The 24005-nt window shown below is 40.3% G+C and overlaps 1 protein-coding gene across 7 annotated transcripts in view; it reads right to left on the bottom strand.

Moving 5' to 3' along the window:
• LOC136436118 (AF4/FMR2 family member 4-like) overlaps positions 1-24005 on the bottom strand; it is a 161912-nt gene that overhangs the window by 123269 nt on the left and 14638 nt on the right. For 6 of the 7 annotated variants that reach the window (XR_010756007.1, XM_066429861.1, XM_066429867.1 and 3 more), the window contains exons 2-3: positions 4002-4110; positions 2741-3613 (exon numbers count right to left, since the gene is read on the bottom strand). Coding sequence is in view for 6 of the 7 variants with exons in the window: in XM_066429861.1 (XP_066285958.1) it covers positions 2741-3613; positions 4002-4110 (982 nt within the window). In the remaining variant the exon portion in view is untranslated. Of the gene's footprint in view, positions 1-2740; positions 3614-4001; positions 4111-14726; positions 14842-24005 lie in introns of those variants that run through there. The other variant, XM_066429865.1, reaches the window with a different exon arrangement.

Here is a 24005-nt window from a genome sequence, read left to right as displayed (position 1 = left end):
ACTCAATTACCCGGAGACCAGAAGGCTGTGTCAATGCAGATTATAGCAGAGCTCTTTCTGCTTTTCTGGCATGCTATATGTTTTAGAAGCATATAACTGCACTGTACAGTTTCAATTAATAAATATAGCACTGCACCAACATGAAAACAGAGTTTGAGGTAAAGTCTGAACTTGCAGTTTCAGGGAGTAAATAAAATTATAAAGTGAGATTCAAGTTTTTCTCCCGGCCCTCTGTTTTCTTCTTGATCTCTTAGTGAATTTTTCCTTTAAAAAGTGTGCAAACCAAAAAAATAAATTGCCATGGCCTAAGCTGTGGAGATGTAAATATTTCCTATCTACATGATTGTACATCAGTATCTGATTGTTTTTTGCTTGTTTGATATTCTTGGCCAGCCTTTATGTATTGCGATTCACGGAATGCCTTATAAATGATTCAAGCAACAGATGAGACTGATATCATCTAAAATTGATGAGCAGTTCGTCCCTAGCAGAGCACAACAGCTCAAACATCTCCTCAATCCAGCAGATTTACTGAACAAGACATTAATTCTTTATAACTTATATATAAGAGGAATATCACCGCCACAAGGTACTTCCTGACACAACCGTTTGTAACCTTCTATCGTGTTGGGAGATCAACGCTGTGTATGTTTCTTTCATCAATCGCAACTAGTTTAAAATTCATAAAACCAAAATAGACATAGATCTGAAATCTGTCTCTAAGCTGCCACTACACAGCCATGTACATGTATGCACAGGGCTCCAGATTTGTTTTTTGGGGATAGGTGCACAGCCTGAAAATTTGGGTGCACAGAATATGTTTTGGGTGCACAACATAAAATAAAGTGGAATAGTACTAGAATCTGAAATTCCATAGTTAACTTAAAAAAATTAAACAATTCATCCAACTTAGGTCTTATCATTTTTTCTGACACTTGAAAAAACAATTTTAAGAATATACTGCATACTAATGTGAAATAGTATTCTTTACAAAAATATCTCAGTGCACCTATGCATGTATGCATCCACAGTCACAAATTAGGTGCACGGAATTGTGAGTGCACAAAAAAGCCACGAAGGTGCACATGCACCCAGTCTTTCCATCCCTAACATACATGTCTGTCATGTTGAATCAGTAGTCAGTTTGGTCATGGAAAGGCTCGAGGCAGGAGAGTGGAAAATTCCATCTGATCCATTTGGCACTTATTCAGCCTTCCCTGCAAAAGTGACATTAACGCCCCCTGGCAGCTGAGGCCACAACTGCACTGCATTATCTTCCATAGTCAGAACTCTTCAATACAAAAACCTTGAACTTCAAATTGCATAGCAGATATAACACACAAACTACTTAACATCCATGGAGCCATGACTGTTGGATACAAGCCGTATTATGAAGCTCAGTGCTGTTTCTATTCATAAAATCATTGGATAGATTTCAAGTCTACTTGGCACCAAGACAAAAACTACATATCCCTGGCCTTCGCAAAGTCTAGAAAGAAGTGGTTTGTTCTGGTGAATTCAAGTCTTAGAAGCATGATAAAAAACACTTGAACTGGAAAACTCAAACAACAACTCAGAAAGGACTAGATTGCAGAAGTAAATGTGGAGAAGGGCAACTGTTTAAAAATCAGCAATTAAATCCACAGCCAAAAATTAAAACCTGTTTTAGAAATACAGGGTAATTCAGAACATCATAGCATCAGAAGAATGCTTTTCAACAATCTGCAACAAAGCTATCAATCAATCAGTAGCTAGTCTTACTATTTGAAGACTGAATATCCAACCATCTTTGAAAATGGTAAGACTAAATCTATCGTTTGCTGGTCTTACCATTTCAAAATGAACATCCAACATTGTTACTAGTATATTATGTATAGTACCGTAATTCTTGATTTGTTAACGGTGACTCAATTCTAGCTACTTTTAAATCCGTTAACCCAGAAATTAAATTGGTGTGGCCTATTAGAGAGAATTGGTGATTATTCAATCCATCTCCTGATTTCTTCTACAGTCGCCGTGCAGTCCCAGTATGTAGAGGGAACAGTACATACATAACTGCTGACGGGTGATAGCTAATGTCAACCTGCCTAGTGCGCTAAAAAGGGCGCCGACAAGGAAATGTGTTTGACTTCAGCCATGTTGACATAAGCCGCCATTAAACCATTCCAAGCCTGGGCATATGGAGAGCAGAAGTAGCTGCTTACGTATATGTACACAATCAGGTGTATGATATAATGATAATAAAAGCGGACTTTGTGCTTGCATATCTTCTGTATATGGTCTTATATTCTCGTGTATCAGCATACTAGTTTTTGAAATTAACACATAAAAATCAACATAATTTAGTAAAATATGATATTTGTGCTATGCTAGGATTGAGCAAAGATTGATTGAGTAATTTACTAATTGATTGAATGATAGATTGATTTGCTGATTGATTCATTCATTCATTCATAAATTGATCTACAGGAGAAGGACATCTAAGTGTGTGTAAGACACTCTTACCTCTGAGAATGAAAATCAAAATACCGTACTCTTTAATAATGGGCAGGTTTCAAATTTCAAGAGACTGATTCATTGATTCCTTGACAGATGATTGATTCAATCCATTGATTGAACGAATGACCAATCAAAATGAATTTATAGATGTACTGATGAACAATAATTGATTGAATGATTGATAGCTTGATAGACCTACGGGAAAAAGACATCTGAGTGTGTGTGTGTGCAACGTTCTTACCTCGGAGGTGTCGGGCATGGTCAGCTTGAGCTTCCTCTTCACGTCCTCCCTGGACAGCTCCTTCTCGCCTCCCTCCTTCTTCAACCCGGCGAGCAGGCCGTTGAGCCGTTCCTCCGCCCTGTCTCCCCCCTTCCCGCCGCTGTGACTCGGCCGGTGGCTGCCCGGGGCGGTCGACAGTGGCGCAGGCATCTGGAAGGCGTCGTCCTTTGTGGACGAAGCTTCCATCTTTACAGAGGATGATGAAGAGGAAGAGTCAGGCTGGACCGGAGGAGACTTCTCCGGTTTGGAATGCTGCGCGGGTTTGGAATACGGCTCTGCGGCCTTGCTACTGTGTGAGTGACCTGTGGCGCCCTGCCCGTCCTTAGCGGGATGGTGCGGGCTCACCGAGGGTCTCTTGCTGGCCCCGCCGGACTTGCGTTTCTCGTGGCCTGCCTCGGAGGTCTTCGGGCGGGATCCTTCAGGCTCCTTGCCCCGAGGCTCCTCCTGACGCTTCTTGTCCTCGGGCTTGTCCGCGGCGCCCTTCGGCATGTGGGCCGAAGAAGAAGACTTGTGATTGGCCGACCTCCCGTGACCCCGCTTGTCTGCGGGGGATTTGGAGCCACGCCCACGGCTTCGCTCGCTACTTGAGCTCCGGCCGGACTGCTTGGGGCGGTGGGCTGCCACGCCTTTCTGCGGGGCCAGCTGCCCGTTCTGGGGGAACTTGGACGCCCAGACGCTGTCGGCCGTCTTGTTGAGCACGGGAGTCTGCGGGCCCTTGGGGATCCCCAGGAGATACTGGTTCTGGCTGCTGAGCATGGAGTGCCTGATCAGGCTGAATTGCCCCAGGGTCTCCTGAGTCTTGCGGTACACATGGTCGTCAGGAGGGGGCTCGATCTGGAACAAACAGCGAGAAATTAAATAATTTCTCTGCTGCTGTTTCCTTCAACTTTGAGAGAGAGAGAGAGGGATAGAAAGACAGAAAGAGAGACAGATAGAGGGAGTGACAGCGATAGAGAGAGTGACACACAGAGTGGCAGAGAGAGACTTAGAGAGTGACAGAGAGGGAGACAGCAAGAGTGACAGAGAGACAGAGGGAGCAAGAGAGATAGATAGAGACAGAGGTAGATAGAAAGTGACAAACAGGAGGAAAGACACAGAAACAAAGAGAGAGAGAGCAACAGAAAGAGAAGGCAAGAGAGAGATAGAGCAACAGAGAGAAAGAGAGAGCTAGTGGGAGACAGAAAGAGACTGTGAGAAAGAGACAGAAAGATTCTGTACCCACCTTGACCGGTGCGTCGAAGAGCGGCTTGGACACGACGGGGGTTTCCGTGGCGACCTTCATGCCGGCCCGCTGAAGCTGGGCCTGCCGACGGAGCTCCACACGGTCCACACTGGGGGACAGAGGGGATTATTGATTATTGGTATCAATAACAACACATTATTACATAGCCGGGTGGCATTGACCAATCAGAAGCCTCCATTGACCCAATTCCATATCTGTCATGACACCATAATGCCATAAAAGTCCCACAAGTCGAATGAATCTCAAGTGCTGTTTAGTACATTTCCCTTTTTTACCCTTTCCATTTTGTAGCAGGGAAAGTTATCTTTTTGTTAGCATTCGTATCATGTTTATTTGTTCCCAAAAATGTTTACTATCTTAGAATAAATCAAATCATTTGTAAACATAAGACAAAATAAAATAAAATAAACCACTTTCCTATCTTCAAGTTCAAGTTACTTGCTGTTAATACAAGATGATTTGCCTCTTAAGACAGCCGAGGGCCAGTTAAAGAAAAAAATGAGAAGTATTTCAAAAAGTCCCCTCCCTATACCACCCCCTGTTCACCTGCAGGTAAGTCTTACTGAAGAATGCACAGGTGTTTCTTCTTACCAAGCCACCCAGAAACAAGGAGATTACCATTTTCACTTCCAGCCAGTTTCATCACTGTGTCGGAAGGGGTTTTGCCTTATAAAGTCATTAGGCCACAACAATTCATTACCTTGGTTGTCAGACATCTTAAAGGCATCCAGAGCATTTCATGAGGTTGAAACTTGAATTTAAAAACTCCAATTTCTAGACATTCCCACACATAGTAAGTTTCAATAACACTATACCATTACATATCGACATTAAAGGAGCAAGGATACGATGTCGTTGTGTGGTGAAAGCTGATAGAAAATCCAAGCCCTTGAATAGACTGACCCTGACTGCCCATCACAATTAGCGGTTCGACCAATGAGAGGGTGAAGGCATGTCCGTCAAATATTTGCATTTTTATGTTCTAATTTTGTATTTCTACGTTCTGACGGAGGTGGGCGGGGCTATGGTGTCTACAGTATTTACAGTAGGCGCGTGAAACTAAAAGATCATAATGTAGCACTGTTTTTGTGCCGCTTTTGGACACTTTTGATATGAAATTATCAGCAAATGTGGTAAACAGTACTGGCATTAAATGCATTTCAGAAAGATTATGGTAACTAGAATATTTTCCAAGCGTCATAAAATGCTCTGGGTGCCTTTAATGCAAAACAAAACAAGTTCAGCCAGTTCAGATGTAGAACGTCCCGATTCATGAATACCACGCTGCCATATTGTGTGAAGCTCCTTAACTGGATGCGAGCATCCAACACTTTGTAACTTATACATATTTTTCAAAATGCACGTATGATTACCTAGCGGGGCTAAAGGGTATCTCAATAATCTCAATAAACTCAACTCAATTACGAGCCTGGTTGTGTACAGTACACTGCAATCTAGCCCGCGGGCTATAAAAGTGTATTCTATTGAGTATGTGTAATGCATAATGATAAATCAGTTTACTACTATCACTATAACATAAGAAGGCAATATGAAAACAGAGGGCTGAGAGAAAAACTTGAATCTATGTTCGTAACACTAAAGTGAACAAAGGACAAGGTACAGCTTTCCCACAGACTCTGATTTCATCTGGATCTTGAAATCCAGCCATTTAGAAAATACAAAAACTAACAAATCTTTTGGTATGGCCATAAGCCTTTTAACTCAAAGATAGATCTCAGTCCTTTGTAAACTTAAGACATTGCCGTGCACCTATAAAGAAGTAGCAACTAAACGTTATCCAGACTTGGAGCAGACGTAACTGTTTCCTTAGTTACAAGTCAAGAAAGCCTCAGAGGCGGCTATAAGATGCACTCTTCTTGGCGGAGGTTCAAGACTGACAGAACATGTACAGATCTGAGGGTGCAATATCGCCAGACTGGAACAACAAATCCCTGATGTTGAACTTGACCTGCAGTAACCCCCTCCCTGCTGAGTTGTGCTAAAACTATTACAGATCAGGGTGAGTGACCTACTCTGCAGCAATGGTGTGGCTGATCCTATTTTTGAACATGCTGGACACCAGTCAAATCAACTTTCAGCTAGTTCAGGTCGCTTTTAATTTCAGGGGCAAACAGAAACACAAAACAAACAGGTACTGAATAACTGATTACAAAACAGACTTGTTATAGACATTCAAACGCACTGACAGGTGAACACATGAACAGGTTAACACTAAAAGTTGATTTATCACGTTACAGCACATACGTATGCTTGTAGAGTTTCCACTGGTTTGTAAGCTAGGAGTTGGAAGGAAGGTCATGAATGATTTTGACCCCTACTATTTCTTTAAAATTAAACCCTCCCATTTGCTTGCTGTTCAGACCTTAAAACTAAGTTGAAACACATTGCTGACAGAAATAACAGATACTTGTACATGTATATTGTCATTTCATTGTGGGACATTGTATCTCACCCTTGTTTTGTACATACATGTACATGTATATACCTGTTTGTAAGTTCTGTTGTATAAATAAAATACTATAATGTATGTCCTACTACTGGGTAATCAGGGTTTGGGTTTTTCCCAGACATGTTGTCCCAGAGAAATGTTGTGTTCATGACTCGGCCCAAACTGAAGTGGCTGCTGTTTCTGTCCTTGTCCCAAATTTCAGGTCGATCATGACAGGCCAGAGGAAGATGAATTATGTACCTTATTTAGTATTGTCCAACGTCTTGGAAAATTTAAAATTGTTACTAAAACAGTCATGCTTGTTTTAAGTTACAAGCGTTTTTCATGTTTTTATTTGTCCTTGTCTCATATCAGAGGTCTAACGTACCAGCACTATCCAGTATTTGATTATACTGCTGCAGGGGTCCCTGACACAGGGGTGGGCAGCGATCAAAATGGATCACCATGTATTGGTCAAGCCTTTGAAGTTTGACGTTTGACCTACGCAGCAATGCTTTTTCAGTTGCATATGAAAACAAGTTCAGCTGCAGTACTGTAGGAAGCCGCTATGATGCCAATTATCAAACTTGATTTTTGTCTCCCCGATACTTATCATGAAGATCCATCAACACCTTTTCGAGTTATGCTGTTTAGACTCCATCATAGCAAAACCAAAAACATAACCTTCTGGTGAAGGTAACTATGTGAATATGGACAACTTAATCAAATCTGTCGGTTCTGAAATGAATGAAAAAATAATAATAATGCTGAATTGGAAAAACGTGAAGAAAGAGTCTGAGGGGCAAGGGAATAGGGTGGTGTGGCCTGAAAATAAATCATCCTTTAAACGAGATATCAAAACCAGACATTCTGCTGCAGTACCAAGGAAGGCCGCCAGGGGTGCACAAAATCTAATCATTTATCTAACAGGACATGACCTAACCACATACCAAATTTCATGACAATCCATCCATAGCTTCTTAGTTAGATATGGTGCTAAACCACATACATACATACAAACGCTGCCAAAAACAGAACCTTCTTGGCGAAGGTAATTAAGACACAGGCTTGCAGCAACAGCTCCTACACTTGGCTGGACTGACCTTGTCCAAGTTTCAGGTGTGCCCTATCAGCCTGTGTAGCCTGTTGACCTAAATCCACTGCACTGGTCACAACCTCTTATAACCCAAACACAACAGAGCAGAAACTTGGACTGCAAAAACGCACCTGTGACATGCAGTTTACGGAAGACATTTCTAGATTCCAGAAAAAAATTAAACTTGATTAAGTACAGTATAGGAAACAGATTTACAAAGTGTTTCTGATCACAACTTTGCACACAAGAGGTCAAAAAGCAGTGTTTAAAATAAAAAAAAGTTGTACTATTGATCAGTGCAATTCCCAGAACAAAATTTGACATTGGAGAAAAAATAATTAAAAATTATCTTTTACTAGCAACAAGACTATAGGCTCACAGCCATGAACCCTATAAGTTTGACACAGGTAACAGAAACTAAGTATTTTGAAGCCCCAGAAATGGTACAGATCAGTCCAAGCGTCATTCCTCCCACTCTGGGAAATACTCCACCTGTTTAACAACCTTTTATGGCACACCACGATAGCGGAGTCTATGGCACTTACAGCAAGATAAGATACACACACTAGCAGCCACGTGTCGACATGCTTCTCTGTTAATGAGAGACCAAGGCGACGAGTTTGTAAGGTTAAAACTTGCACATGGAAATACAAGCGATCGCACTGACGTCACGATGACGCAGTGGCAGCCAAAAATCAGATGGAACGCAAACTAATCATTTACAATTACATGTTAATTGATAATTTGATCTGCTACTCTAAATATCAATTAGCAACCTAATCTGCTGACATCATTTTGCCTACCAGTCGTAGGATGTCAACAAAAACAGCCATCGTTCGTAAAATGACAATACAAAGTTGAAAAGTTCTGACTCCCTTTTTAGGGAATTTCTTCAAATTTACAGACTCCTATCAGCAATTTTACCCTAATATATTCATGTACATTAACACCCCCCTCCTCTGTTACATCATAATGTACCACTAGTGCAATGTTACATCAGACCACAGGGGCCTGAAGGCAGACAGTCGTAACGACAACAACATGTGCACTCCGGCAGATAATGTACCATTGACGTCATTCCCTGATATCACCCGCCACAAACACCTTCCCGCAACTCCTGCATGGAATCCTGGCGGGGATATAAACCACGCACTTCAGGTTTAACCGACTGCATGGCGGCTTTATGGCATTTTTATTTCACTTTACTGAGATGTTTTTGAGGTTTTCCCTGACCAGAGAGGCCAGAAAACACCCCGAAGTATGTGGAACTTATCACAAACCACAAGCATGTCCTTGCAGATAAAAACTACTGGAAAAACAAACCACATAAGTTGGTATACATTTGTCTACAATGGTGGCATCTTAAAATACTTGTATTTTGCACCTACCAGTACCAATAAAGCCTTTTTTTTTTAATATCCAAGATAGAATTTCTATTTAGAGCTGGTAATTACAATAAAAAGACTGTCAAGTATTAATTTCCAAACCATGTTTTTGGAACATTAGTACTCTCAAAGCAGAGGTTAAGCTCTGGCTTCTTTTTGACGTCTTTTTAGGTGTTTTTGTTGCCGTTGGGCTTAATCTATTTCCTTAGTGTGTACTGGCTCATTATCTCTATTATCATTACATTGTACTATGATTAGGCCAATACACACGGAGAAAAATGACAAAATAGAAAGCCGAGTCGGTGACAAAAACACCTAAAAAGACGTCAAAAACAAGCCTCTGCTTGGAGAGTAATCACAAGATGGCTATAACACAAGTCTCTGTGATTCTATCAGACTGAGTTCCATTGACTTGTAGTAAATCATCTCTATCCTTGGGCCATGTGCGTGCCTGACACACACGACATATTCTAGCCTTGATCCTTCCAAGAAGGTATCTGGGCTAGCGGGACAGCGACATTGTCCTCTTATGACCTCACGACTCCACAGGACGACCCTGTGTGAGCTATGACATCATTCATGGAGCAAGGTCAGCGTCTGAGTCTACCGGGTTTGGAGGTCAGGATCAAAACTATTCCATTTCAAGGAAAACAAAGGTTGGAAACAAAGGATGAAAAACAAATCATTATCTAGACTTCAGCATTATCTGCACCTCATTATCTGTCCTCTGTGGACTTTTGACATCATTCCTCCTGAAAGGCCGATGTCTGAATCTACCAGGTTTGGAGGTCAGGGTCAAAATTACAGTAAACTATTTCATTTTAAAGAAAAACAGGGATGAAAAACATATTATGATCTAGATTTCAGAATCAACTATATCTGTCCCTGGAGCTCTGTCAACTTATGACATCAATGCTGACTGTCTGAATCTAACAGGTTTGGAGGTCAGGGTCAAGAGCAGCAGTGAAATATTTGAGGAACACAAAACGTGGCAAACATATGATGACCCAGATTTCAGCATTAATCTGTGGCTTCAGCTTTGTGGACTTACCATGGTTCATGGTCCAAGGACAGTGTTTGAGTCCAACAGATTTACAGATTAGGAGGCCTTGGTGTTCCAGACTGAATATGGTCAAACAGTCGAGGAAAACAAGTTCTGGCCCAGATTTCAGCATTTACACTGATTCCCTGTATCATATGCTTTGACAGATGAAGCTATATAGTTTTGCACTTTACAGAACAGCCCTCAGCTGCGTGTATCATTTTTTCTGTACATGCATGCAAACAGAAAACAGCAAACCTCAAAACAAGCCAGTACGTGATCAAACTTAATGTCAATTGTTTTCACTAATTCACCAACTCCGGATCCACAGCACTAAACAGTAAATTCCCTCTCAAATGAAACAAGAAAAACCTTAGGCCACATTACAACAATTAATTTGTTTGGTTGCTGAGAAATTAAGAAAGAAAACAACAAGACGGCCAGGAGGAAAACTTGAATCCGAGTCATTCTGACTATACTCACTCCCTGGAACTGTGTGTACCAAGGTACAGACTTTCTCCTCAGACTCTAGATCTGTTTTCATGTTGATCCTCCAGTTCAGCAAGATGTGAGAACTAACAAATCAAAATTAGTGCAGCCAAAAAATAGACTTTGATGGAAACCTGATGACAACCCTTCACAAATTAGAACCAGGTAGAACATGGCTAACATTGTACAGAGCGAGCATGCTACATGATCTATCGGCTTCGTCACAAGCATTACACTTTGTCACAAGCATGATGCTTCAAGTTCAACTGAAGAATAACGTCACACCAGTCATCCACAACATAAAGATAGAACCTAGACTACACAGCAAAACAATCATTGACATAAAAAAAGACCCTGGCCTCGCAAAATTACCAGGTAGCAAGTCATTAACCTGCCCGGCATCAGAAGCCTACATTCTACGCCTTTCCCAGTGCTTTACAGGGGCGCAATTAGGGTGAAAGGAACTGTTGGTCCCCGCCGGTAATGAAAGATGCTGCTAGTCAACACTGCCCAATAAAGCCGCACCTGCTCTGCAGAATTACACTCTCAGGTTTATCAGGCCACACCAATCTCATCTGTTGGTTCTGAGATTAAAGAAAGATATGCTAAACAGGAAGATTATCATGACATGACAGGGCTCGAAATTCTTTTTTGGAAATAGGTGCACTGGTGCACCCAACCAAAACAATTGGGTGCACAGAAAATATTTTGCGTGCACCACATAAAATAAAGTTGAATGTCGGCAAAACATAAGTTTGATGCTAAACTTCAATCTGTAATTCTATCCAGATTTCCAATATGAACAAAGCAATACATCAAATAAAGTACAAAAAAAGGTTATATTGCTTTTACTGATACTTACATTTCAAGAATATTCTGTATGCTAGTGTACAAGAGAACCGTTACCCTATAGAGTACAAACATATCTAGGTGCACTGGTGCACCCACTGTCAAAAATTAGGTGCACAGTGCACACAGGTGCACATGCACCCACTATTTCGAGCCCTGCATGATAACTCTTGGTTTATATTTCAACTTTTTTTAAATACCGGAACTCATTATTAGCACCACTTGATTATAACACTATATCAAAGACCTACGCTAAACATTATTGTTGTAGTAAGTAGGATGTTAAGTTTTATTCTATACCTCCCTCTATATTGTATAACAGTTGTTCCCATACATTGTACCTTGTATGATTGTTGTGCCATAAAGTTACTATATAATGAAATACTGGTACTACTAGTAGTACTGTTACTTAGAGTCAAGTTTTCCTCCAAGCCAGGTCTGTTTTCAGGTCTTGTCCAGTCTTGTAAATTTTTACTCTAAATATCTGAGAACCAATGAAAGGATTTGGTTCAGCCCCAGGTTCATTACTAGGCAAATAACATCCTTCCTGCCTGCCTGTCAGACAGGGTGATATCATTTTATATTCTCCTGCACTCAACTTTGAAATACTAACGGCTTCACAATACATATTCTCCTGCCCTGCTCTTTCAACTACAGATACATCAACGGCTACACAACACTGCAGGCTAGTGCTGTCATTTCTACTAATTCTAGTACAGATCTTTGGAAGGTATTTAGGGACAACGTCTTGCCAAGGAAGGTAATGACACACAGAGGGGAAACAGGTGAACACCCTTGGACTGTTGTTGTGACCTGTAGAACACCAGGCACAATAATCAGCTGTCAGACTACCCAGAAAAATAACACGCTTCTCTTAATATCAGAATAACATGGTTGTTATTGTTGTTTATTCTATCGAAAGGATAAATCTATATGTGCTAATAGACATTTATATCTTTAATTTTAAATACAAACAGTGATCAGTCTTCAACTGTTGTTTGGTTGTGAATTACAAAATATGCAGAAGTACAAGAAGTGCATCAATTTGTACTCAAGACGTGTAAATACGGTGCGTACAACTTAAGTAATTTTCTTTTCATAAAGAATTCATAATGTACAAGTAATTAGCATTTTGATAAATTGTCTAGTCTAAATCTTGGAATCTTATTTTTCTAGTCTATTGGTAAAGTCATGGAAGTGAATGAACATAACATGAGTACAACACGAGAATTGTCACTCACCAAACAGCCTTTTTCCATATAATGTTAATAATTATGTACCAACAGAGATAAACTTTCAGGATGATTTTTATTTAATTTTGAAATCATACTTTCCCTGTGGAGCAAAATGGAAAATAGATTCAATCGAAAAAAAAAAAATTGTCAGAGGTGCTACAACTGAGTCTCCCCGAAGGTTCCGGTGCACGGAATCCGCATTCTTACACCTGACCTTCAGGAAAGGTCACACTGTTCTCATAAACATCAAAGGATTTACATGTCCTCGCGGAGGTTTTTCTAACAACATTAGAACCAACACCGACATTATACGGCTTTACTTGTGAAATTTGTAATGACGACGCGCACAACAACATTCCAATTTCGCTGCAGAACAATGCTATGTAAATATTGGGAGACTTGTGGTACTGCTGACAAGACCGTATAGGGCAATACTGTATATTTTTAAACTTCTGCGGTGGTTCTAATTTTGCACTGACCTCTCAACCACAAATCTGGCACAATATGCATATGTTGTATGACTACTAATTCAAAAGGATATATATTGTAGAATTGTTTCAACCACAGATTTTAAACACTGCGAAAACCTCTTTTTTCTTTCTATGGCAAAGTTTAAAACCACAGTGAAAGCAAAGGAGTTTACAGTACCTTACTGTACCTACCTACACATCTGTGTTCAATAGTTTCATCATGGGTCAAGGTCCACTTCACACCAGTTTATGGTCCAAATCTTTACCACAAGGTAACCCTAACCACAAAACCACCTTGTCCTGACATCACAATAAAAATGAAGATGCTAAGACCCAAATAATATGCTTGTGTACCCTGCACTGCTAGAGTAAGGTTTACGTGAACAACATGTCAGCCCATCGCTTGAAAATGAACAGTTTTTAGTGCGACACAGAACACTAGTAGTTAGGTTAGTAGAACAATGCCTCAATGAGTACCCAACCTCAAATCATCTATTGGAATAGAAGAGCCAATCCTAAAGTCTATATTTAGAGCTAATACTGCTTCTCACACTACACTGGAGGCATAATGGCCCATGTGCACTACAGTTCTGAAGTGTGCCACTTCACAGTACATGTACTGTAGGTTTGGCTACACCAATTTAATTTCTTGGTTAACGGTAAACTTGTTATTATGTTTTGCTAACATTCAACTTTATTTTATGTGGTGCACCCAAAATTCTTTCTGTGCACCTAATTATTTTTGGTTAGGTGCACCATTGCATCTATTCCTAAAAATAAAATTTCGATCTCTGCATTGAGTTGTCAATTGGGTCAACAGCTGAATATAATGTCCATGTAACACTATCCATACCTGTCCTTATAGTTATACCTAATGTTACAGTTAGGAACACAGCCACAAATTGAGTTTTGCACTTGTTTATGGCTGGATAATTGCCCGAGGCTATGTTTGGCACAGGCAAGAATTGTTAAATCAAACATAGTCACAGCTTATGAAAAAAAACAGCAACTAAAACAAACACATCTAGTATATACTACATACTATATATATACTATAAAAACAGATAAAAAACACAGGCAATTATGCTTCATAGCATCATTACCTAGAAATCAGTAGTCCTCCCTGTAAGTTGAGCACTGCACTTGTTTATATCTGGAAGATTGCCCAAAGCTATGTTTGGCACCAGCAATAATTGTTTCAATGAAAGGGGGAAAAAACAGCAAGCAAAATAAACACCGTACAAAAGCTATTGCTGAAGTACATTTACGTATTGACCAGCCCGGGACACTTTTCTACAGCATACAGATAGATTAAAACAGGTAAGTTAACTGTTAAGAGTTGAAAATGACCCAAATCTACATTTATCATTCAGATGTCATAACTGACAGGTCATACTTCGATAGTCTTTACAAATTAAATATCTTACCATACATCAAACATATGCTGAAAGGGCTTAAAACAAAGAAAAACACATGTAACTATACCTTAAGGTATCATACCTAGAAATCAGGAGTCACTCCCCGTGTACTTCTCAGAAACAACACTAGGACGAAAACACCCCACACCTGCCAAGTCTCACTCCGATCCCCCACCCCACAGCAAACCTGCCTCCCACAACAACTACAGAACACTTCTCAACGTTCAGGCAAAACAACAGGCTAAAAAACAACAAGAGGAGCCCGACAAACCTGGTATCAATCATGCTCACGTAGTAAATAAGCTACCACATGCTCGAAGGAACACACCAACGAACGTGGGGAACTTCCTGCACTGCACACAAAATGTCCTGAACTCTGGTGAACTTCCCAAGGGTCACAACTTTGACTCCATTGGTCTGACCTCTGGGTCATGTGACTGCCATCTGGCCAATAGGCAGCCTTCTTTTTGTAAACAGAAAAGTTAACAACTACAAGCTTACTACCGTTGAACATTGACTATGTCTTGCTCTAGAATGTTACAAACATTGATACAATAGAGGCAAAGCATTAAGTCTTATGTATACTGAATTTTTCTCTTAAAAAATATCTGTGACATCACCACTGGACCTGTGCATACTGTGCTAGACATGAGAATATACTAAACACTTATCTGCTGACCTAAATCAATATACATTACTAAAACATTGAATTAATACATTAGAATCATTGCAAACATTCATAATGTACAACAAATCACAAAAAAAAACAATAAAAGCATTCATTTATAACTCAAGGCAGATTTTTATTGTCAAAACACCAGCAAGGAATTCGAAGCGACGATACCAACACTGCCTAATTTGACAGACCTGAAAATATAAATATGCCTAGCTTTACCTGTTCACTCCAATGGATATACCTTGACTTATGATTATGGTTATAAATATTTGTAATGTACTTCTGATAAAAGCAAAGAATAACATCTTGTCTTTACTGTACAACTAACCACAAGGGACTTGGAGGACTGTAAAAGATTAAAAGCTGCATTGACCCAGTTATTTATAATACCAACATGTCGAGAGCAGACCACAGCTACATCTGATGATTAATCAATTTCTTCATAATGCGATAAACTGCTGACTTTCCACAAATGTTTGTTTTTGGTTAACGCTGTGTATTTGTATAAACCAACACTAAAATGGCTAAGAGTGGGAATATTTCTTTTTGGCTTCGGTTTGTTGTCATAGTTAAGAAATCTTGTTTGATTATAAAAGTCAGATTAACCTTTTAAGTCTACACATTAGCACAGTTGAATATGCATCTAGCATTAGAGTAAATTCTAAACAAACACACTTTATTTTATTCTCTCACACATTCTGTTTACTTATCTTTATTGTAACTAAGATAAAAATGGACTTTGAAATCTAACATCAATGATAAACACAAGGCTGATCCATATCTCAATTATTTGTTTATTCTTAAATTTCCACGCCATCCACGGTAATTAAATGGACGCTCCAAGTTTGTCAGTAGGATTTCTTACATACCTTCATCTAAATTATTGTGGATCTTGATAAACTCACACCCAAAATTTTGAAATAAAACCATTCTGACTACTGTAAATGCTGAAATTTTTGCGGTGGTTTTATGTTCGCGGTTTTCGCGGCAACCGTTTCGCAGCGAACTTAAAATTACCGCAAACATTTCTGTCCAATACTGTAGCAGGATGTACTATAGCGCTGCCGCAAACTTCAAACCACCGCGAACACCCCATTTTCGCCTTAGCGCGAAATAAAAACCACGCGAACTTAAATGCATTTACAGTATCTTGCCATGCATCTGTGCTTGAAAATGCTGTCTATGCCAAGTTTTAAGGTAAAACATTTAGAATACACATCACAAACATTTGTTTGCATGTTCATCCTGTGGTATAGACTCATCAAAGAAAGAGTAAACTGCATTTCAGTGGTTAAACTCAGACCTGAGATGATAACATGAGTTAAGCTTTGATATGGAAATGTACAAACATCACAGAAAGCGACAGGAAAAGACCATCACAGTAACCATGGAAACAAAAGTTACAACATTAAAAAATTCCCCCCACTTCCTAGCCTAAGGGGAAATATGTAACCTATGTAGTCATTTTGTCTGATGAATAAACGTCATAAATATGCTCAGCAAAAAACTGCTTCCGTGATATTTTTGGTACCTGAGGTCTCCCTCCTGTATGTGACTTAAATGGATGATACCAAAGTCAAGAGGATGTATGACCCATGGGCACCTATTGTCTTCTAATGAGCTATGAATGATGCTCATACATGCTTTACTATCTTTAGCCAAAGAAACGGCATTCATGACAGTTTTGGGACAATCATACACACTCACTGTACACTTTGTACGTGAGGTCCATTTCCTATAGCCAATGTCTGGGGGAAACCTGTCATGTGATATCAGGTAATCATGCCAGACTATAGCATTACTTCATTCATTCCTGCAGGGACTGAGTTTTGTGGCAGAAGGGATAAGGGAGTTTTCATGGTGCTGTAAGTTAGCATTTGATATAATACATTGGAAATACATTTTCCCTTCGGTATCAAGAATTCTTGGTGGACAGGTCACTGTGAAGACGGCGAAAATAAAGCTACCGCAAACATCTCAAGATTTCCAGTCCTCCTAAGCCATGACATCCAGTAGTAGCCTGTTGCACCTGTGAGCCCCACACCTACACTTGACAGCAACTTCCTGCTCCTGCACCTCCAGGGCAGGAAGAACCCATGGTTGGATCCCCACAGGAAATACTTACCACTGGGACAACCCCATCTATAGGTCTGGCCATACTAAAATCTCTTCTTGATTCCCAGATTCAAAAAATTCATGCCGAGCTGAACATGAAAACATTTAGTCTGACGAAAAGTCTGTACCATGTTTAACGTTTCCTTGTCAGATTCAAGTTTTCCTTACAGCCCTGTTTGCGTCTTGTCGTCTTGCTGAGTTTTTACTTTTAAGATGTCTGAGAACCAACTAAATAATTTGTAGTGGCCGTAGATCTTCGCTGTACATCATAACAAACAGGTTGGTTTTGACCTAGCCTAACAGAGACACAGAAGGAGAAAGCAGGGCGTTCTCCAAACGTAGCTTGCAGAGCAGGACTGTCATCTCAATTCTACATTATTATATAAGATAATAATCAGTGACCTGTCGAAGGGCAGTGAACATCGTGTTTTCTGTAGACAAAGGGGAACATTCCAGAACAAAAGGGTAGGGCTCTTTAATAATGGTGGAACTGGTCGAGTTTCAAACTTGGTCCCATAGCCAGAGGGCAGCTCAGAGTAAGCTACAATTTGCAAATCAAACATTTCTGTCGACGTATCATTAAACGGATAACTACCAAGAAAATAAGGCAGGGTTCTTATAACTGGTTTTTAAAAAGCTTCAGACTTAGCTTGTCTCAGTGTCGAATTGAAAGATTTATCTAATTCGTAATTTTTGCTGTGGTATCGTCAAAGGTTGACCAGCGTGGCTAGAGCCACCATTCTTCACTAAGATAAGCATCGTTAGTGTTTACTTGATTTGCAAATCGATACTATATTCTAAAATTATAGAGCCATAATTTCTCTCTATGTATATAACTTAAGGTTGCCTTCCACATTGTTGATTGAAAGTTCATATTATCATATACTGATGTCATGTCATTATCATATTCTCTGAAATATCAGGAAAATATATATTATAAAAAGCATCAGTTATGACTTCAGTTACATATTATTGCATGATGTCTATACATTTTCCTACTGCAAACTCCAGTTCAAACCTATATATAGACTAGGTATGCCTTTCTTTAACCAGGGTTCTCCCCAGAAATTTAGAGTATACCGGAGGAGGGTGCGAAGCACCCGAGGCGACGCGCCTCGGCGCGGCGCTGGGGGGGTGGCTCGGAGGGGGGGTGCCCCCCCTCCGGAGGATGAAGCTTTAGCATTTAGGCTGTTTCAAGTACAATTGGAGGCCATTTCCTACAACTTCAGGTTTTCTTTTTACCTACAATCAGAAACAAAAGAGGCAGGAAAAATCTTCCGAAGAAGCCAACACTATTTTGAAAACACATACACTTTTATTACATATCTTTCTGACATCATCTTGCTGGCTTTTGCTTAATCTTCATCATCTGCTCTTGGGAAAGAAGATGCAATCAGGTAGGCAAAGGACACTACATTCATCCCTGTCACATATATAGAAAAATGCAAATAACCTCATGCTAAGGATATAAACTGACAAAATTTCTGAATTTAAAAAAAAATGGGCATAGGTTCCGCGCTATGACCCCTTACCGGGGGCCAACGGTGCCTTCAAATTCAACAAGAGAAATAGTGTACACAACTCCAAGTCATGTATTTTCTACTTGGAACTTGAGGCAAATCACAATGGAAAACATTCAGTTACATTGGGCCAAACCTTCTCATTACAATGATGTATTAATAGATAACTTTAATTTTTTTCAAGTTGATAGAATAACACATCAAAAACTATAAAAAAGAAGACAACAGAAACCTGTGCATTTTCTAATATAGAATGTTATGATTTTTTTAAGCATTTCACACATCAAAATCCCAACATACACTGAAAAGTTTCCTGCAAAACCTCTAGGTCCAAGGCCCCTTTCAGTCTGAGAAAATGGAACGTTCCACTATAGTATATAATTGACATTCCAAGCCGTAGATTCAAAGAAAATATTGACCTCAAAAAACACATCTGAATAAAAGAAAATAAACATGATCCTTTGAACTTTCAAATAAATATTAAATACTTCTATAATGTAGTTTTCTAAAAGATTGATACTTTTTTTTTCATGCTCATAACATCAAATTTTAAAGCCCGTAATCTGCAGTGAAATGTGAGGCTATTTTCTGTCTAGGCACATAAACAGAAAAACAAAATGGCGGCCCGGATGAGAGCCTCGTGCATTGTAGCAGCGATCCTGAAGAATAGCAGCTATTCGCCGGGTTTGGGACCTAATAACCAACACCAAAAGCGAAATAACACCATGTACTGTATTTTTATGGTTAATATTGCTAAAATGAAGCCGCCATTTTTCGACTGGATCGCCGATTTAGTTAGAATAAAAAGGCAGAAATTATATTTCATCAGCCATGTGCTCTGAGAGTAGAGTGCTGTCAACAAACAATGCTCTGCCTTTTTTTAATCGGTTTTGGTACAAAATAATACTCACCGAATGTGAAACAAACCCCACACGATATTTTCAAATGTAGTTGTGCTGCAATGAACCAGGCATTTTTCTGCTACTTACCGATTTTTGAGGAATGTTGCAGAGACCATGACGCACTGGCGGTAAGCTGATAATTTTTTTCACAAACGTGTAGCTCCAAATAAACTTATTTCTGACCCGTTGGCTATGATTCTTGAAGTAAATACAGACAATTAGCATTGTTTGCATGAAAATAGGATTTAGGGGAGTCGGATGCTGAACCAATAATGAGATTCTTTTGTCACCGGCGTTGTAGCGAAAATGGCCCATTGTTTTTCGAGTATCCGATCCATTCACAAGTTTTTACAGACAATGCGGACGGAAAAAGTGACGCCACTCGGCCCAGAATTCTGCGTATTTTCGTGAATTTTTACTAAATTATCCAGGAAAATAGGAAAGAAACACCTAGATTTCAAAATGAGTATACCGGCGCCGAGCTAGGAGTATCCCGGCGCGACGCCGTTGTTCCGTTGTCTGGGGAGAACCCTGCTTTAACATAACATATCATAATTCTCTAACATAGAGAAAATTTAGACAAATATAATCTATAGCATTATATAACCTTTCAGCTGTATACATTATGTTATGTAATCCTCCAAGTCCAACCTCGCTATTACATTACTTCCACAATACTAACCAAAACATGCTTTTCAAAATTTGCCTGCACATGAATAGATGACTTTATTGGTACTGGCAGTCGACATGCCAGACTGGAATAAATACAATCAAATATGTGGGATCAAATCAAAGGACATCAACAACAAAAGATACGTACAATAAGCTTATAAAATATTTATGACTATTAATGACACAAAATGTTATTACACTACATGTACAACAGGTTGGTGACCTGCAGAAGGTATACATAAAGGACTTTTTGTATTTCAGTTTGGGAAAAGGACAACAAACTCACTCTCTGAGAGCTACCTGTATTTTTTCATGTCATTGATGTCAATTTTAGATTGAAAATGGAAGGATAAATAATAAATTATAATAACTTTATTGTAAGTTCATGCCCGAAGGCTAATTGCAGACAAACAAGTACATGGGAATACATGGGAATCAAAAATAGTTATCTAGACTACAGTCAAAGTTCTATGTTAACTAAGGTTGACTATGGTTGGGTTTGACTTCTTTTTTGAAGCGTAGAGAGAAGAAATAAGAAATTTTCTGACCATCCTTTCTTCAACTTTCTTAAAAAATGACACAGTATAAGGATATAATCCTGAGACTTTTTTTATCCTTCATGCATATAGAGAGCTGTGAATGAATCCCTTTATACCTGTCTAGTAGTATACATATAGAATAGCTGTCTGTAATAAGGTAAAAAGATCTATAAACTTTCATTTATTACTCTCTCTAGACAATATATATCGACCAGAGAATTCTTGTAAATTCTGAGTCTCCCAGTTTTGACTTCACAAGTTGACATGTCCGTGAGGTCACATTCCCGACATAGTTAAGCCCTTTATTCAATCCTGAGGAAGACTGCAGTAATTAAGGTCAGCCAAAAGTTCATCACTTTAGTCTTGTGTCGGAACTAGAGTTAGGTCTACAAAGAGTCGGGACTTGTTGGCACATGCACATGACTTTGCCAGGTTGTCCCAGTGGAAAGACTGTGCTAGTGTACAGAGTTGGCTGCTGCTCAACTAACCTCTGACTGCCTGGGTTGTATCTGGCCATACTTGCGGGGATGAACTATGGAAATCCCGGACACCCGACACCGCACCCGTCCCCTTTCACAGATAAACCGGGTCGCACGACCCTTAGAACTCGCCTGACCCACGCTGAACTTGGCTTTGACCCCGAAATCCGACCCCAGGGACGACTCAACCTGAACCAAACACTGGGACTCCCGGACTGACCTGGAGTCGCCACGTTGCCGTGACAACGGCCTGTTGCCATGGAAACAGCACACACTGATGCTCCCTCCATACCAACACCTCCACACAGCTGCAAGCGCCAGAGATGGGAGGGGAGAGGAGCGCTGGTATGGACACACAAATCTGGGGCTTGTTTCAGGTTAATTCTGACGCATCCTTTCCCAACCCCCGGTTTGTTACATCTCACATCCTCACTCCCAACTTGCAGTAGACTTCCAGTAGCAGAAAGGTAGCAAAATCTTCACCATGTTGAAGGCGGCTGCCTTAACCGAAAGAAGAAGAGTAAGACAATCAGAGATGGCAGACTTCACACCCGTACCCATACTGCTGTGCATTCCTTCCAGTCCAACAGATGAAAATAGCAGTATTCAAAGTCAAAGCAGTGGGGATGTATGGCAATGCTGTAATGTGTATGTATTTGGGAATTGTAAAAACACAGACAGATATTGAGACAAGCCAAAACCTACAGACTCAGTTTGATCCTACAGTTCAGCATCATCTTTTTTCTTTCTAATCTAAAAACCAACAAATGAAACTGGTGTAGCCTAAAGGATCGACCGTCGAACCAGAGCCATGCTCCTGCCATAACTAGACTGTCAGACACCCAATGTTTTCTAGCTGAAGCACTGCCTTCTCTGTTTCGGATCCTCTGTTCCTAATGTGGAGGGGTCTTTCCTATTTTTGCCCAATCACTAAAGGATGACGAAAGCAATAACAACATCAAAGTGTTGTGGAAACGGTAAACAAATGCTCATACATTACAGGCATGTCTTTGGAGCATGGTTACTTCACCCTAAGGGAGTGAAGCTGTATTTTTGGCTTGCGTGTTTGCCGGTATGTGTGTTTATCTGTCTGTCTCACATGTGAATGTCAAATGTCAACGTGAAAACATAGTTGGGGGAAGTCTGTACCTTACTACACACAGTCGCAGGGAGTGAAACTACATGTACTATTCAGTATTGTCCGAATCAAGTTTTCCTTCCAGCCCTGTGTTTTCATATCGTCCTATTGTATTTTTATGTTTTACTTTAAAATATCCAAGAACCAATGAAACATGTTGGCGTGGCCTCGTGGTCTACAGGTGTATGCTCCAGTTTCCCAGCCCACTGGCCAGTCCTCATCAAGTAAATCATCAATAAAACAGATGAACAAAAGGAGCCCATGATATCCACCACATTGGCTGCCTGGAGACCGTCCACATGCATGGCAGGACCTCACTACAAATCAGCAGTCTGCACTAGACCTCTGCACAGGTCAAGGTTGGACACATAAATCGAAGGAAAACTTGTGCCCTCTGGCGGTCTACGTCTACTGGCCAATCATTCAACCTCTTTGAGCCGATTTCTATTATTCATACGGCCTTGGAGAAGCCTGGTGGTGACTAGAAAATGTGTGTGCAGCCAAACGATCATCCAGTTACAGGCTTGGACAGAGCCACGGGGTGCCTGACTGTGACGTCAATATTTTCTGAAATGCTGATTGGTTGAAGCTGGAAGTTGCCAGGCAAATTTGCATTTGTGAATGTACCGTAATTATACAAGTAATCATGATTGATATTACAAACATGCATACCAGCATGGCCACTGTACTAAACATACTAATATCTCTGTGACCTTATGCATAGCTCATGATCACAAAGTACAGTCAAACCTGCCCAAGAAGACCACTCAGGGGTCCGATAAAATCTGATCTATGTGGACAGGTCGTCACAAAAGACAGGATTCTTAATGTCAATGAGGAAAATTATCAAAGGGACCACCAAAAAGTGATCACAATATTCAGGTGGTCCTTATGCAGAGGTGGTCACCTATGCAGGTTTGACTGTAGATGTTCTCTTCCTCCTTTCTCAAGTTTCTGCCCAGTACTGTAAATGCAGAAATGGTCGCAATGGTTTTATGTTCGCAGTTTTACACGACCGTGAACATGTTTGTCCAATACTGTAGCAGTATGTGACTATATCACTGCCGCGAACTTTAAACCACCGCAAACACTACATTTTCCCCTTAGCGCGAAATAAAAACCATGCATTTACACTTAGGGCCTCTTTACACCTACGACATTTTAGAGTCGTGCGATCATCGTCGTGGGCGACGTCGCCGGCGACGGTATTTTTTGGCCGTCTAAAGACGATCAAAACAATCGTACGACGGCAATAAACGGGAAATCCTCGAAATGTCGTGCGACCACCTCGGACCCAGTCGCACGACGTTCAGCGGGGGGGCCTGTGGCTGTGTTTTTCTCGTCTAAAGAAGAATCGTCGCCGGCGACGGAAGTGGGTGATATGCTAATAAGCCTACAGCGTGCTGTTTCCTGTCAGGGAAGGAAAGTTTCTATCGTTTTCTTTGTAAATATGCATGCAGTCAGCAATGGAAACATATTTTTCTCATCCGAAACCGGTTATTACGGCGC

The sequence above is a fragment of the Branchiostoma lanceolatum genome, chromosome 6, assembly GCF_035083965.1.
Source record: "Branchiostoma lanceolatum isolate klBraLanc5 chromosome 6, klBraLanc5.hap2, whole genome shotgun sequence".
NCBI lineage: Eukaryota > Metazoa > Chordata > Leptocardii > Amphioxiformes > Branchiostomatidae > Branchiostoma > Branchiostoma lanceolatum.
The sequence above is the reverse complement of the archived record's forward strand: the minus strand, read 5'-3'. Positions and strand labels throughout refer to the sequence as shown.